General features: G+C 41.4%; 1 protein-coding gene across 5 annotated transcripts in view; it reads right to left on the bottom strand.

Moving 5' to 3' along the window:
- lhx2b (LIM homeobox 2b) overlaps window positions 1-15744 on the bottom strand; it is a 70653-nt gene that overhangs the window by 41209 nt on the left and 13700 nt on the right. For 3 of the 5 annotated variants that reach the window (XR_013577720.1, XM_078549851.1, XM_078549848.1), the window contains exons 1-3: window positions 13466-14120; window positions 11674-11876; window positions 8682-9040 (exon numbers count right to left, since the gene is read on the bottom strand). Coding sequence is in view for 4 of the 5 variants with exons in the window: in XM_078549851.1 (XP_078405977.1) it covers window positions 8682-9040; window positions 11674-11876; window positions 13466-13663 (760 nt within the window). In the remaining variant the exon portion in view is untranslated. Of the gene's footprint in view, window positions 1-8681; window positions 9041-11673; window positions 11877-12406; window positions 12654-13465; window positions 14121-15744 lie in introns of those variants that run through there. The other 2 variants (XM_078549849.1, XM_078549850.1) reach the window with 2 other exon arrangements.

Genomic DNA, 15744 nt, shown 5'->3' with positions numbered 1-15744 from the left:
TACACTTCTGTAAAGAAGGAGTGTGAAGATATGAAAACAATAAAGCTTCCATTATTTGATAATATTTCCATCAATTTTGATTATTTCATGTTAAAGTGCTAACACTTTATGCAGATTCCTTTTTTTTTAAAACAGTGGTTGATATTTTCACTTTGGAAACTTTCACCAATCTACAACCCAGGCGTAAAGACTTTATTGAGTGTACAAGAAGTCAAAACAATTGAGGAGTTCATTCACTTCATTCTGCTGCAAATGGTGCAAATGTAAACAAATGGAATTACATAAATAAAAATTCAGAAGCTATAAGTACAAATTTTCCTTTCAACTATAATACTGCAAAGACCACTTGTTACTGTTTCCAGATATCAAAACTTAATCAGATAACAATGTTAATATTACTTTCTAAGGGATGATTGCAATGAATTAAGGAAACACAAGAGAGAAAATCTATCTGATATCTGTAATTGAATTTAGCTGAAATGTAGACTCGCCAACTGAAGCATCAGAGAAAGACATTAGGTTGTTAACAAATTGGAATAAAATAAGGAACATTTTTTAAACAGAGAAGTCAACAATATTTTCCTGTAACCAGTTCTTCAGGAAAATAAACTGGACATAAACGTCACAATGACATAATAGATATCAAAGTGGTAATAAAAAGAACTAACCATAAATTAGTCTTTTTTTTTTAAGATTGCCAATACCATTGCCCATTCCTCCCCAGCCAGCAGAGAAGGCAAACCATCTATTTCCAAGATTTTGCCAACATCACTGTGGTACCAGGGAGCGCCCGATAATGACTTGCCGTTCCATTTTCCCTGCTCATCTACACTCCAAACAGTTCAATATCTCCTCCGGATGTCGTGCCTGAGAGTAGAAAGGTGGCACTTTGCATCACGACCATACAGCAGCAAGAAGCAGCAAAGCACTGTGCCACCTCAGATTTGTATCTTTAGTTATCGAGCACATTTTGATAAAACATGCTTGTTTTATATTTTAATATCACCAAGTGTTAAAGGAAATTCCATGCCTTTTATGGCTTTTTCCTGTGTTAACAAAAAAAGCTCTAAAATGAATAAAAGATATTTGCCTCACGTGTATTTTGCCACATTAAATACCTGCATATTTGTGTTAAAAGAAAGTACTTTTCAATACTTAAAATAACCAGAGTAATCTATCACCCTTATTGGGTTTCAGCTTTCGTACCACTTGTCTTTTAGCCTATAATGTCCAGAAAAGGCTCCAGTCTATAATCCATCAGCTCTCAGAAACACATAACTTTGAAGCCTTTGACCTAAAACTGAAGCCTCCATGGAGCCTTCCTTTCCAGCACAATTTGAATGCCTTCAAATCCTGTGCAGACAACGATATACTTTAGACAACTTGGTTCTGTTTTAACCATTCCACAATTTTCCAAATTCAAGCTCACTACACAACATCCACTGTCTCAAAATCATCTTCCAATTCCCATGCAAAATAGTATTTATGAAGAGTCTCACTTCCAAAAGTGTGGGGGTAGTATATTATAACATTATAAAGATGAATATAGAGTTTGGAGTTAATTGTTCAAGAGGTCAAATACTTGTCCAATATTGCAAAATGTGGTTAGAAAGAGGAGATTAATGAATAATTTGATAGAAATGCTTAAAATTTGGCTCAGCATAGATAGAAACTAATGGCTTTTGGTGATTGAGGGTCCAGCACAGGGAAACATACTTAAGAAGAGATTTAGGACAATGAACAGGAGAACTTGTCTACACAAAGTTGTGAGGCTATGGAAGGCACTACTACAATTAGTGACTGAATCAGAGGTCAAGTCAACATTTAAGAATAGGTTAAGAGTCATTGAAGGAAAGGGTGATAAAGGGATATGGAAACAAACTGGGCACATAGGATTAGGGCTACTGCTTGTGTGGAGTATAGACACCAACATGGACTAGTTGACTGAACAGCCTAATGCCCAGTTGTAATTTTTATGTAAATTTGTGTTTCAGTACAGATTGCTACTAAATTTTCAGTCATTTATTGCTTAAACTGAATAGAACACAACAACAAAAGTATATCAGATGCCACTGAGTTACGTGATTGCGTCCCATTTTGCAAGTTTAGGATTACTCTGAAATCAGTGCAAATGTTCTGACTCTTAACTACTTTTGAAGTGAAGGGGGAACATTTCTTGCAGTTGCATCATCATCATACATTCCCACAGTGTATGGTTAGGAACTAATGAAAGCAATCTATTAAAAATATCATTCCTATTATGTTTTCTCTGGGCCTTTAGTTTCAGCACATCCTGGTTTGCATAGTCATAACACAGGTCTTCACTCCTCACCCCTGTGTTCCTTCTAATCAAAACCAGAACCCAGAGGCTTAGAAACTAACGTCAATGAATCAAATTTGTAGGCCAAACCTTTCTGAAAGTGACCTTTATCACAATATTGTGAATTTCTTTATGGCAAAAAGCACTCTTCACAACATTCTTGATTGGTCAAATTCCTCATTCCGAGGTATGGCATGATTTTAAAAAGTGTTGTAATTGCTGAGCTGTTTCTGGGTTCACCCTCTGGTGAATATCTTTTTATCCATGTTCTCTGGCAAGTTCACCTCCCAGGGCAATGCACCTCTGCAGCAATGCTGCATTGGCTTGCAGCCTCTCCAACAGTCGTGGTAACCATTCAAATTATTGCCCTCATGAGGTACCGCTGAGATCAGGAACTTGGGTGAGTGAGAGCTCAAACCTGCACCTTTCCACTCTGTGGGAATGCTCACTAATGCTTCAGTGTCCAGTGATATTTTGTCAATCTGCAGCTTTAAGAGAGTAACCATGACTCATCAAAAGCGGTGTACATGTTATGTCATTCACAATCGCCGGCATTCATTCCTGAGTAACCTGCATTGGCAAGCAATGACATTGTTCAAAAACATCATGTCTTTAGACAAAGCATTGAGCCTCAAATATGCCCCAAGCATGACCTTCATCGTGCTTGAGAAGACATAAAATGGCACAGTTCTGAAGAACGCTCCTAAGGCCAAACGGTTCAGAAAGAGAAGTGTAGCACTTATATTTGCTATTCACAGTACAATTACCCTATTTATAATTAACCAATAAAATCTAATATCATCTCTGTTTCGGATATAAAAAGATAAATGTAATCAATCATTTTCACACTTCTCACAATGTTCACCAGCATTAACTTTTTTTCCCTTAAATTAAATCTTTAGATTAGCTAATGTAAGAGGGACCCTGTGTTCTGAACAAATGCCAAGATGGTCAAAGGTTTACAGTGTTCTACCATCTGATATTGCTGTTTGCAGCTACTCACAAAGCCACAACATGTGGTGTTCCCTTGTATCTGTTTCCCGGTATTCAAAAAGTGCCAAATCTTCTAAGAAAGAAATTGTGTCATTATACACTGAGAAGTTTTCAGGCAAGCCTAGTCGCAAAGAGCTGTTTTGATAGAAACTATCCTTGCTGTTTTATTGTTGTGTCGTGATTCCTGATTACAATATTCACCTCATAAACTGATCAAATCATTAAACAAACCCCTTGTTTAGAAACTTGTGAGAATTCATCAAAACCGCATCCAGAGTCAATTGTTTCAATCTAGGGCAGCAAACGTTAGCTTTGTTATGATTTGTCCAGTCTTTCATTTTTAAGGCTGAAACGCACCAGAGGTTTATATTGTTGGAATCAAATTTTGCAAATGGTATTTTGTTACTGAATTGTTGTTGTTTGAGCAACTCCCCTGACTGTAATACGAGGCTGGCAACAGTAGAACTAGAAAAACCTCTAGGGGGAGACAGTGTTCCAGAGCCAGTGGCTTCAACTAACTTTTCAATAGGATCAGCAATCAAGAAAAAAATAAAGACTCCATTGCAATTGTGGGGATGGCGGCAAAAATAGAAAAAAAAAAGACGTTAATATTAAATTCTCTTTGTACAGTTAATAAACGCTCCATATCAGATTCTCACGACCCCACTTGGGGTAATTGCTCTGCATTCGATGGTGTGTCTCGGTATAAAACTATTTGCTGTTCAATTATCGATCGAGCATTTAAAAATTAACCACGGTTCACCACATAATGATCCTGCAATTTACAGCCTGCTGTTAAAAAGCAAGTGGAGGTGTTTGGACCGCTGTGATGAGGGAGTTCCCTTTCAATTAGAAAAGTTCAAAGGGTTAAGAGCTCCCGTACTCAGCTAACAATGCTGAATTATGGGAATCTGGTTACACTAATCCACGATTTTACTTTTGCATTATTGTCCACAACATACCAACAGCTAATATTCCAAGATTACAGAAGGAACAGCTGGATATTTATCAGTTTTAATCGCTTTTATTGCAACTGCATTTCCTGTCAAACAACTGGCAACAATACTGTTACTTCAAACTGCTAAACTTTGCAATCCCCTCTGCAACTCGCACTGTTACAAAAATATCAGTTTGCATCAACGCCGATATGGTTTACGTTTTTCGAAATTCGGGGCTGCGTTCCAAACTCGGTTTGCATTGATCTGGCGCCGCAGTGTTACAGCAATTAAAGATCAATGGCTCGGTCACATGACGAGGACTTTGGACATTGCGAATCCGACGTGATCGAATATTGGAGAGCAGGCAAAGAAGTTCAATCCTGCATTGTGGGGATAAAACCCGTCTAATATTAACAGCTCGTCAAGGCAATGTCTTCGGAATTGTAAATCCAGCGAATGAAAAAACCGGGGATAAGTTAACGAGTTTTTTTTTTAAAAAAACACAGGATTGTGATGGAACCAAATTCCAGAAACTTATTGTTGTGGGCCAAGTATTTACAGCAAAGGTGAATTTGATGTGGATAAATATTTAACAGGCTTGGGGTGGGGAGGGGAGTCAAGGAGCAGAGCACTTCTGCCTTTACCTCAAATCTGCTCCTCCACTTCCGATCAGTTTCCTTCAATTAAAATCAACTAACCGGCGTTAGCTCTGTACTGGGGCTTTGGGGAATAGAGGTAAATAAATCACCACCATAAAGTAACGAGAGAAATGCGCAGAGCCTTAAACGTCTGTGGAAAGTAACACTAATGTCATCAACCACTAGTGCAATTTAAACTTTCCTGTCCATTTCAATGCAATTACCAACATTTAATGTTGTCTGCCAAGCCAGGGGGGGGAAAAAAGTCCATCTATTTGGCAAATATTAAACGCAATCAAGGTAGGCCTACAAGGAAATTAGCCTAATCGGACTGGTTTATCTTTTATTTGAAATCTTTGCTGATATTGTTTCTTTCCTTGGGTTAAATCGAACAACTGGTGGGTTTTTCTCTCTCTCTCTCTCTCTTGCAGAATTGTAATAGCCCGTTTCATGTGTGTGCCAACAAGATGTTTAGTGATGGAAATATGTAATTATTAGGCAATAGGCTCTAATTAGCATAATTGAAGCCTGTTACTGGGAAGAAGTGAATTAGGTAATGAGTTAAGCATGAATATATTGACAGTTTACAGAAATGCGCTGCTTTCCGCCTGACTGTCAAGGAAAGGCATTTAGAACAACAAAATAAAGCGGTTTGAAAATATGGAAGGATAATTGCGCATTACGCAAAAATCGCATTCCGTGGAAGATTATCCAGAACCGAGGAGCTAATTTTAAATGACATATTTACAAACCAATACACAGAATTTCTGCATGGAATGTGTGTATCAGGCACATGCGCCTTTTTCAACTGGGGGGAAGCGGGGGTGGATTTAGGGAGCTAAGTGCAGTAATTTGGGGAGGTAGTGAACACATACAGTGACTCCCAAAATTTGCGACATACCTTAGGATCATTCACCGCAAATTAAGTTGTGCCTGAGTGTCCAATGCGGGGGGGAAGTGAATGTATGTAACATGTATATTATTTTATGCAAATGTCTTAATGTTTTTTTTTCAACGTACAGACTGCTAAAAAATATTATTAACTAAGATTGCGGATTTTTAATAGTGCATGAAAATTATACATTTGCGTTCTCAATAGTACTAATCTTTCCCCAATGGTTAATGTTGAAAGTGATTATAAGCGCAGTAATCGTGTTTGCTTTTAGTGTGTTTTACTCGACACAAAATAAGCACTTGATAATTAATTGATTATGGAATTTTGAATAAATGAATTATAATTCCGTAAAATCGTAAGCAGTTTGACTCCAGACTTGGTGGAAGATGACATCCTGGCGACGATATCTTATAATAAAGATAAAAGGGATCTCAGTAGACCCGATCTTTAAAACGTTGCGACGGAGGCACTTTAAGAAATTTGCCTTTTTTTTTTCATTTGCTGGGAATCAGCTCAGGGGTTTGCAGTTTTGTACAGGTGTTCAGTTCTGAACTAAACACTCGTTCCACAAGGTTTCACCCATTGATTTACTGACCCACAAACACTGTAGGCCTCCCGGATCGTTGGCAGAAAAAGTAACCCTCACCCCCCCAACCCCCTCTGATGGGCCAAAAAAAAAATGGAAGTATAAAAGAAGGACCTTGGCAAAGGAGGCGTTTGAAGTTCCGGCATCCATCTGAGCTGTTTTCCACTTGTCAGCCTCCATCTTCGTCTAAAAACTGCCAAGTGCTGCCAGACTCCACCCCACACCCACCCCCCTTAAATCCCAACCCTCTAAAGATTAAAGCTTAACGTGGTCAAAGTCTCAAGTAAGCTCCCAGACTCTTTGAAGGGGAATTCGCGGCGTTTTTAGAACAACGATAAGTTCTGGCGTAATCCTTGCATTAAATAGGGGCGCATTCTGTACACCTCAAAATGAGGATGCACTTGGAGTTACCATGTCTAAGCAGAAACTACTGCACATGTTATTTTCCATTCCCATTCACTACAAAGTGTGCATTTAAGAGATTTACCAAATATAATTTACCTGTAAACTTCAGAAAGATATAAGATGCCTATCAAATGATACAGTCATAACGCCACTAAAAAAGTTGAACTAGAAATGTCCCATTGGGACCAGTTTTGGAACCTAGTACAAACTAGGAATAAAATACCTGAGGGTTCACTGGCAGCCACGCCATTTTTTTCGAAGTTTCTAAGCAGCCCTGTGTGTTGCTGGAACATTTAATTATTGGGGCAGAGAATAAGGTGGAGAGAGTAGGAAGTGTTCCCATTGTAAGGCTCCAAAAAGGAGTCAAATCAAAAGGTCAAGCCTTTTCTGTTCGCCTGTCCTGTTCGCCACTGGTTCCCAGGATTTCAGACGTACATGCAAAACTAAAGACACACCAGCGCCGCCTACAACTCTGCATTCCTTACCTAGGGGGGGAAAAACAACTGCCTCAGATGTACTTTATTCCTGTTAAAGGTGTCACTTAATGCAAACACATCAACTATTCCGGTTGGATCCGAATTTTGGAGATACATTTTGTGTGTGTGTGGCCATGACTTGTAATATCTTCAACTCTGTACCTTCAAAGATGCTCTTTCTGAGACAATTGAGGATCCGAGAATTAAAATTTACATGGTTCTCGGGGGAGAGAGAGTGGGAGAGAGATGTCGAGGGATTTTGTACACGCAATATTTTCACAAGTTCCTGCCCTCAGTCAGTGACGGGAGGGAAGGGAAGAGGGGGGTTAAGAGGAGACCATGTCTACATTCCACACCTCCACAGAAATGTTTCTCAAACATCCCTTCTTGCCCTAAAACTTTCCGCACAGACGGAATTAGGTCGCTTTTGCCTATTCGGAATATTTTTTAAAAATAACCCCACAAAGAAACCACTTCGCCTATTATTAAAATCGTGCGCGGAGCCCAATTATTAAAATCAACTGATTCTCATCCACCTTTTCTTTCTCCCCCCACCCCCGCTCCCCACCCCCAGCAGTTGCTGCTCAGACTGAGAGAGGCTGAAGGGGTTAGTAATTGGGGGAGGAGGGGAGGTATTTTAATCGCTTCACCATCATTCTTGCACAGCAATGCCTCCAAGTCAACCGGCTCCTTTTTTTTTGGTAACAAATAGGTTCGCCTGGTTTTTGTTTTGAAGCTGAGGCACTTGGGCTCACACAAACAACCTGCATCTCCCAAAGCTCTGCCTCCAAGCAAGGTCTCTGCAGGCACAACATTAGCATGTTTGGTTTAATGCAGAGTTCCCGCCCAAACTGGGAGCGCGTATCTTTAGAGAATAATAACGCGCGTATAAATGTCTCAGTGAAACAAGACATGAAAAGATGCTGTTGGAAGTCGGAGGTTGGAAAGCCCTAACAGTGAGTGGAGAAAACCCCAGAAGTGGGAGCTCTCTGTTCCAAAGCTCCATTGGGACCATTGCCAGCGGGTTCCACATGACAAAGAGACACAGGGTGACCCTGTTGTTGGGAGTAGGAACACTGGATGCTATAACGGCCAAAGACACCATTCCCTGCTTACATATGTCATTAGTTCTAAGCCACGAACCGTAGGTTCAAACACAGGAGTTAGTGACCGCCAAATGTTAGTGGAGACAGGACAATTACAACAGCGTTGTTAGCGAATCAGAGCAACATTGTGTCCCAGCGAAAGTTGATGCTGCTGCTGTATGTCCAGGGTGTCCTGCTTCGCGGCTGTGACACTGAATGGCTTTGGCCAAAACTTGAGACACTGCATCACTACCAACAGCGACCAGTTCCGCCATCCGGATCCACCATAACCAACCCATCCTTCACTGTGTGAATTGTGTTTGTGGGAAGTTTAGCAAGTCCTACCTGCGTTGTAAGCTGTTAGGTCAGCCGCGGGTCCTGGACTCTTTCTCTTGCGAGGCCGGCCTTTCTGCACAGTGCCCATCCCGTTGTAGAAGGGCAGCCCCAGGGCAGCCCCACTCTTGGAGCCCACGTCCGTGTGGTTGAAGTGAGCCTGGAATTCTCCCTGAATCAGAGTCTCGAAGTGAATCCTGCAATACACCAGGCTGTCCTTCATGCCGAAGTGATCCCCGGTTGCCAGCATTTTGTTGCAGGTTGTGCATGTGAAGCAGTTCAAGTGATAGACCAAGTCTCTTGCTCTCATCACCATTTCTGATGCTGAGATCCCGAGATGACATCTGGCGCATCTTTGCACGGAGAATCTCCTGTGGGGGTGGGGAGTGGAGGGGTGTGTGGGGGGGGGGGGGGGGAAGGATAAATATTAAAACATTTTGGTACCTTTTGTCAAATCGACTAACGCCTTGCATCTTTTTTTTAGGGTGGCTACGTATAGTTCTGTCGCCGCCTGTAACTGTGTTATAAACAGGTTCTTTTTTGAATATATCGTGTACACAACAACCAAATCCGACCCTCCAGCACCCTCCCCCACCGCCTTCACCCCAGCTTTCTCCCACCTTGCAAAACCCAACCACTTTACAGTCGCTAAAGACGTTGACTATCCGCTGTGGAGTTTGCCAGTCCTTATTTACCCTTTGTGATAGTAAATTAACAGAATTAACTGTGGTCCTTCAGCTGCAGAACACATCCAGAATGTGTTTGCCTTTAATTGTCCATCTGAAAAGTAATTTTAAGAATCATCCACAGTCGTGGTCGGGGTGTGTAATTTCATCCTGATCTGATGAAGTCCTGACCACCCCCTTAACCAGTCCAGTCACTGTCGGTGCTAAACCAGTTCCACTGTGGCGCCCCGAATTATAGGCATTTGTTATTTTTAAAAATCGTTATTATTGTAACGCAATTCCACGCAGAAAAGGCATTTAGTTCATTTTACAATCAGTCGTTATTTCGAATACGAGTTGCCCCTGTTTTAAGAGTTCAAAGTTGAAGCAGTTGGTTGGGCCCATTGGGAAAATATTGTTTAGTATAAAATCCGGATTATACCGCCTGAACCTTTTTAAGGTCCCACTTTCGTTAACTATTCCAAATACTAACGAAGCAAATTATTTCGGGTTTTTTTTTTCCCCATCAAGACAATTAGAAATTTAAACTATAAAAATGTACCTATGGAAAACTCCGAGCTCTTCATAATCTCTCTCAAACTTTAACTTCTGCCGCTAAAGGTTGTGATAATTTAATGGCATCGCTGTTATTAACTTTCATTTTTAGCTTGAGCATAAACATATCTACGTGACTCCTTCCCATCTTCCACAAACGCTGCGCATTTATTCTGTTTCGTGTAACATGTCAGATATACTTGGCTAATTCGGTGCCTGCTGTAAAAGGACATGCTTGCTCAAATAAACACCAGGGCTGAATTTGGCGAGTTGCTTTAAATTGCGTGGCGCGGTCCTCTCATTAGAAGATCATGCATAAAACATTACGCTCGGTGCAAAACCGCATCATTTAAAAATTAACTATTTAAATGAACTATGTAAATAAAAAGAGTGTACTGCGGAATTGTCTGACGGTTACGTGTGAAAACTCCGAGTAAACAGTCCTGATTTTTAGATATGTTTATTACCAGCAGCATTTTACTTTAAGGGTTCACTTAATTGGCGCTGAATGTGGATTTTGTCAATTAGATGATCATTTCCCCACCTCCCCCCCCCCAATATTCTCATCCACAGACTCACGTGTGCCCCAACTTTCGAAAGGTTCTGGTTTTCCAGTATTCGCATATTAATGCGGGGGCATGTAGTATTTCATTGCGTTACAATAAAAAGGCGGAAACATGTTCTTTAGTGCAGTAATGGACAACAGAAAACTCGTGCCTGGTCTGCCACCAGTTCTGGAGGGTTTATTTTCTGTCTCCGTCCCTACCCAATATCGAGAGCTGGGAAAAAAACTACAGGGTGAACCTGTTCGGTCGAAACAAAACAGCGCGCACCGCTCTGCATTTCGCCACAGGTTAAATTCAGACAATCGTTAACTAATATCTCATAGTCCATTTAATGTCACAAACAGCCCCAGCACAATTAAACCAGATAACCGCAGGTTGGTGCCTGCTTCTCAGTTGCTAAAATAGCTGCCCGATGAATTGGGAATGTTTTGTGTTCTGTCGGTTTATTCTAACAGACTTTTGTCGCTGGATGATGTTCATTCGCTCATATTTAACTGCACGATTCATAGTCGCTGCCATTAAATTTTATCTAACGCAATTAGAACACAATTAAGCATAATTAGAATACTTAACAGAAGCCACATTTCGCTGTTTTTATTGTACTCTATTTTTGACGTGTTTAGTGCCAATATCTTGCTTTTTTTTTAAAAATAAATAAATGTGTATTAAGTGCCTCCAGTAGCTGCTACAAGCGACTTCGGCCTTGCATAAATTTAATTGGGTGCTTGTATTAAGTATCCGGAGTCATCTCTATCGGAGATGGATAATCCTCTGGCTTTGCTGTATTCCTCAGCATTGTAAACAGGACTCTGCAGTAAATACACCTTAAACCTTGGTATCTCATTGCCTAAAACAATTAAAGACAAGGCCCTGCATAAATTATTCCGGCCCAGTTCGTCACTTGAAAGAAAAGCTCCCACTTTGCCTCGGCTTCAGTAGGTAACAAATACGCTATTTGTTCTGAACTACTTATTATTTTTAAAAAAAAGTCTTTAGTTTACGCACATGGGTTCAGATAAGGATGGCAGTAATGTTTAAGGTTACCTAGGGAGGAGGAGGAGGAGGAGGAGGGGGGGAGGTATCAGTCCAAGTCCAACTATTCCACCTAATTCTTGTAAAATTGTAATATTCTGCATGCAAAATATTGGGCCTCTGATTCGCTCCAGGTTATAGCTGACATTTTGACTGTGTTTTTTTTTAAAAAACATGTCTAGGTACCTGTAGTAATCCTCTTTGCAATAGATGCTGCCATCCTTAGCGAAGCAGGTCAGTTCGGATTCCAGGGCCAGTTTACATTCACAGCACTTGAGGCAGCGCATGTGCCACTGTTTGTCCACAGCCAGCAGATAATAACGGTCTGAGATCTTCCCCCCACAGCCTGCACACACAGCCGGTCTCTCGCTACTAATGGACGGCATAGTCTGCAAAAACACCAGCGGGATATACCCCATCAGCACCCACTTGGCAACGCACCAGAGACAGGGTTACATCTTACCATCTGGGAAAAGAGCTAAGACCATCCATTAAATCAACCGTGTATCAGATCATTTTTTTCAAGTGTGGTGGACTGAGTTCCACTGCAACGTTTTATTTTATTTATTTTTTTATTTAAGTTGCAAATGATATAATGGACACAAGTCTAAAAAAAAAAGTTTCAGGATTTGTTCTAACCGAAGCTGTGCTGTTTAGTAACAAGTTACTGATTATAACCGAATGACGAATATATATGCAATTCATCAAAATTGCAAATACGCGTTTCATTCTCTCAATTCGCCGCGTGGTAAATATCGCACATTTATTACTTGTGCCGGCCCTTGAGATACCAATACGTTCAAATTCTCACAGACATTCAAAGGAACAACTACATAAGTAACCCTGGTCTACCTGCTCCGCTATACACAAAGACCCTAGTTTACATCCATCCCTACAACTGCAGTTTAAGACATCTCACCAGTGCTGAAGTGCAGAATATGCCCGCCACCAATTCCACTTTATCGAATGTATTTTGCATATTATGGATCCCTATTTCCTTCCCCAAACTATTAATCACATTCTCTTGTAATAACTGTCACATTTGAAGTCGCGGTTTTATGACATGTGTTATTATTTATGATACAGGCCTTTCCTGAGCTGGGCTCATCCTGAAGACTGAGTGACCCTAGTGAAACAACCCATTACGGACAATTCTTTGCAAGCGGTGGTGTAAAATAGACGTGTCCGAATGAACTCAAAGCGAGCATGTGTGTTCCAAACAAATCCCGGGAACCGTTTTGAAGAGCATTCGATGGGAGCTAGTTGCCAAATGCGTTAGGTTATGTCCTTAGATTCAATTGATAGATTTTACGAAGTTAACCCACATTTTGTTTCATCTTTTAACTCAAAAGCTTAATATTAAGCGATATACATTCCGACAAAATATCTTCAGCCACCGTGTTTTGATTTTTTCAGTAATTCCGCCCACCCACCCCCCTCCCCATCGTCCTTGGTCTGAACTAGCTTTAATCAGCGTTTCAATGTGAAAAGAAAACTTCATCGAATTCAAGGCAAACCTTCGAATTTCTATTACTTTTTTTTTAAAAGTTGGATTACAATCCAAACTGGTCGGATCTGCTCGTAGGTAGAGTTTTTAAAGACTGGTTTGAATTCTCTAAAAGTTGCTGGGTCTCCCCCACCTCCCCAAGTACATCTTCATTTAAATTGATTAATTTTAATGCCTAATGAAATCGTACAAATCGGACAGATACCCCAGATGATGTCGGTAAGACTCCAAACTGACTCCTGATGATTTAGCTTTAACATTAGACATTTTGGTATCTTTGCAGTTAATATGCGCTCGATTATACGGATACTGCACACAAAATGAATTTTTAAAAAAATATACAGAACTTCGTGAAGCGTAGGTGCATAACATGATTTTTAAAATAACAATTGCCCAATCCCAGGGCAGTCCTCGATAGGATTTTTATTATTATTATTATTATTATTATTGTATTAAGCTCTTGTTGCCTACCGTTTCTCTCTCCCCCATGTCTACCCCCGAGCTGATGGCTGGCTCGTTCTTGGATCGTCTTTCCATCTGCTCCATAACTCCCTGCATTTCACCCCCCGAAATTCCGTGGAAAAGCATCGCTGATTGACGGAAATTACACGTGTCTTGTTCAGGTTTCGAGCCCAGGACTTCCATAAGTCGCAGACCTAGCCCATGCATTTAGGCACCGGTTCTCTAAATCTCACCCTCAATTTTTTGGGTTTTTTTTTTGGGGGGGGGGTGGGGGAAGAAGAAAAAAAAAATAAAAACGAGGTCAAGCCACAGGTCCGGTCTTAAAAAGGGAGTAAAAGAAGAAGAAGGAAAGAAAAGACAAATAATCACGTCACTTGGAACGGTTTTTTTTTTAAAAGGGGGGAAAGAGAAGCCCGCTCTCTTTAAACAGCTCCCATCAGGATGTGTTGTCGATAGTTGATCACATGGAAAAAAAAAACCAGGGGTTTTGCAATGTCTGATCTCGATGCAAAAAAAAAAGCTGCAGACTTGAAGGCTTGTTGTTTTTAGTAAGTTACTCTTCTGCAAAGCAAAGCCTTGTGTGAGTAATTAGGGAGGAGGAGTCCGTTCTGCATTTAGTGTAATCCTTTAACGCCACTGACTTGCAAAGCTTTTTTTTCCCTTTCTCTCTTTGATTGACAGCTCCGACCAGCGCCGGCTCCGCGCCTTTTCTACCGGGACACGTCGGTCGCCGCCCCCCTCGGGTGCCCATTGGCTGTCTGGACGTCACCTCCTTCCTATTATAGCAACGCGTGCTGAGGGCTTTTTACTTTTAAAGGGAAACTGCTGAGGTGCCATAGAGGAGGAGGAGGAGGGGAGAGAAACATTGGGAGAGTTCAACATTTTGTTTTTTACAGACTTAAAGGCGCAGGGTCGTAATTAGTCCGTCTCATCGTTACCCTTTAAATCAATCTCGAGCATACCACACGCGTTCGGGTCATTGCAGTAATGACCCTGGGTAACTCGACTTCGCTAGATAGCTACTTTCCAAAAGCTACCATAAAACTTCAGGCAGTCACGTATAATAAACAGAAAGTGCAGACTCCAGGAGCACACACACACACACCCTCTCCTGCGTGTTTACAACAGTTAAATCGATTGCACAGCACAGGACATCCACTGACAAAGATGCGGGACAAAACTGGGATTCCAAGCAATTTCCAGTGATCGATTATCACTTGCTTTAAATTGGATTAGAATGACACAATATGTGGACTCAACTGCATGGGGCAGGTGTATTCGTTACTCGTCGTCTGTTCGCAAGAGCCAATCCAACTCTTTAAGCGCATTTTCAATCTTCCCCTTTAAAAAATATAGTGCATTATAAGTGGGGCGGGAGGGGGGGTAGGAGATCCATATTATCACTGCAGTTTTATTCCGTTGATTGAATCCGCATGCATACCCTATAGCCCTTGCAAGTGATATCCATCACCGGAACAGGCCATGCATCTTGTATCATCTGGAACCGACTTACATCACAGCTGTCTGTCAACTGTTCTTGGGCCGCAGTGACCAATGTAAAAAAAATTAGATAAAAGTTTCACCCAAACCTGGAGGTGTTGAGAAGTGTGGAAAGGATAGTGATAGACTGCAAGGGGACAGAGGCGGGCTGGTGGAATGGGCGGACACGTGGCAGATGACATGTAATGCAGAGAAGTGAGGAGCGATTCACGTTGGCCGGAAAAACGAAGGGGGAGTGGGGGTGCAGAAACAGAGAGACCTGGGGGCATTTGTCCACGCTGAAGGTGTCCGGCCAGGTTGAGAAAGTGGTTTGGGATCCAAGGCGTTTGGGATCGTGGTCTTTACACAGTAGATAGAGGCATAGAGCAGAAAAGCACAGACGTTGTGATGAACCCTTTATAAAACATGGGTTCGGATTCGGTTTTGTGTCCAATTCTGGGCACCGCACTTTGGGGAAGGACACGAAGGGGTGCAGGAACGAGTGCGGTTCCAAGGATCGGAGGCTAGTCTGGTGAAGCTGGGGTTCTTCTGCTTACAGAAGGGAACATTGAAATTTGATCATGTTTAACATCATGAGGGGTCTAGAGTTGGTAGGGAGACACTCTGCCTGTTGGCGGAAGGGTCGAGAACCAGAGGACACTGATTTAAGATATTTGCAACAGAAGCAATGATGGCGTAAGGAAATATCCCTCCTGGAGCAGCCAGGGGTTCGGGTTTGGGACGTCCTGTTAGAGGCTGGGGGAAGCAGATTTAGCTGGGATTTCAAAAGCAAATTGGTTGAACACCTG

This window comes from Cetorhinus maximus, chromosome 10 (assembly GCF_964194155.1).
Source record: "Cetorhinus maximus chromosome 10, sCetMax3.hap1.1, whole genome shotgun sequence".
Classification (NCBI taxonomy): Eukaryota; Metazoa; Chordata; class Chondrichthyes; order Lamniformes; family Cetorhinidae; genus Cetorhinus; species Cetorhinus maximus.
This window is presented reverse-complemented; position numbering and strand designations above follow the sequence as displayed.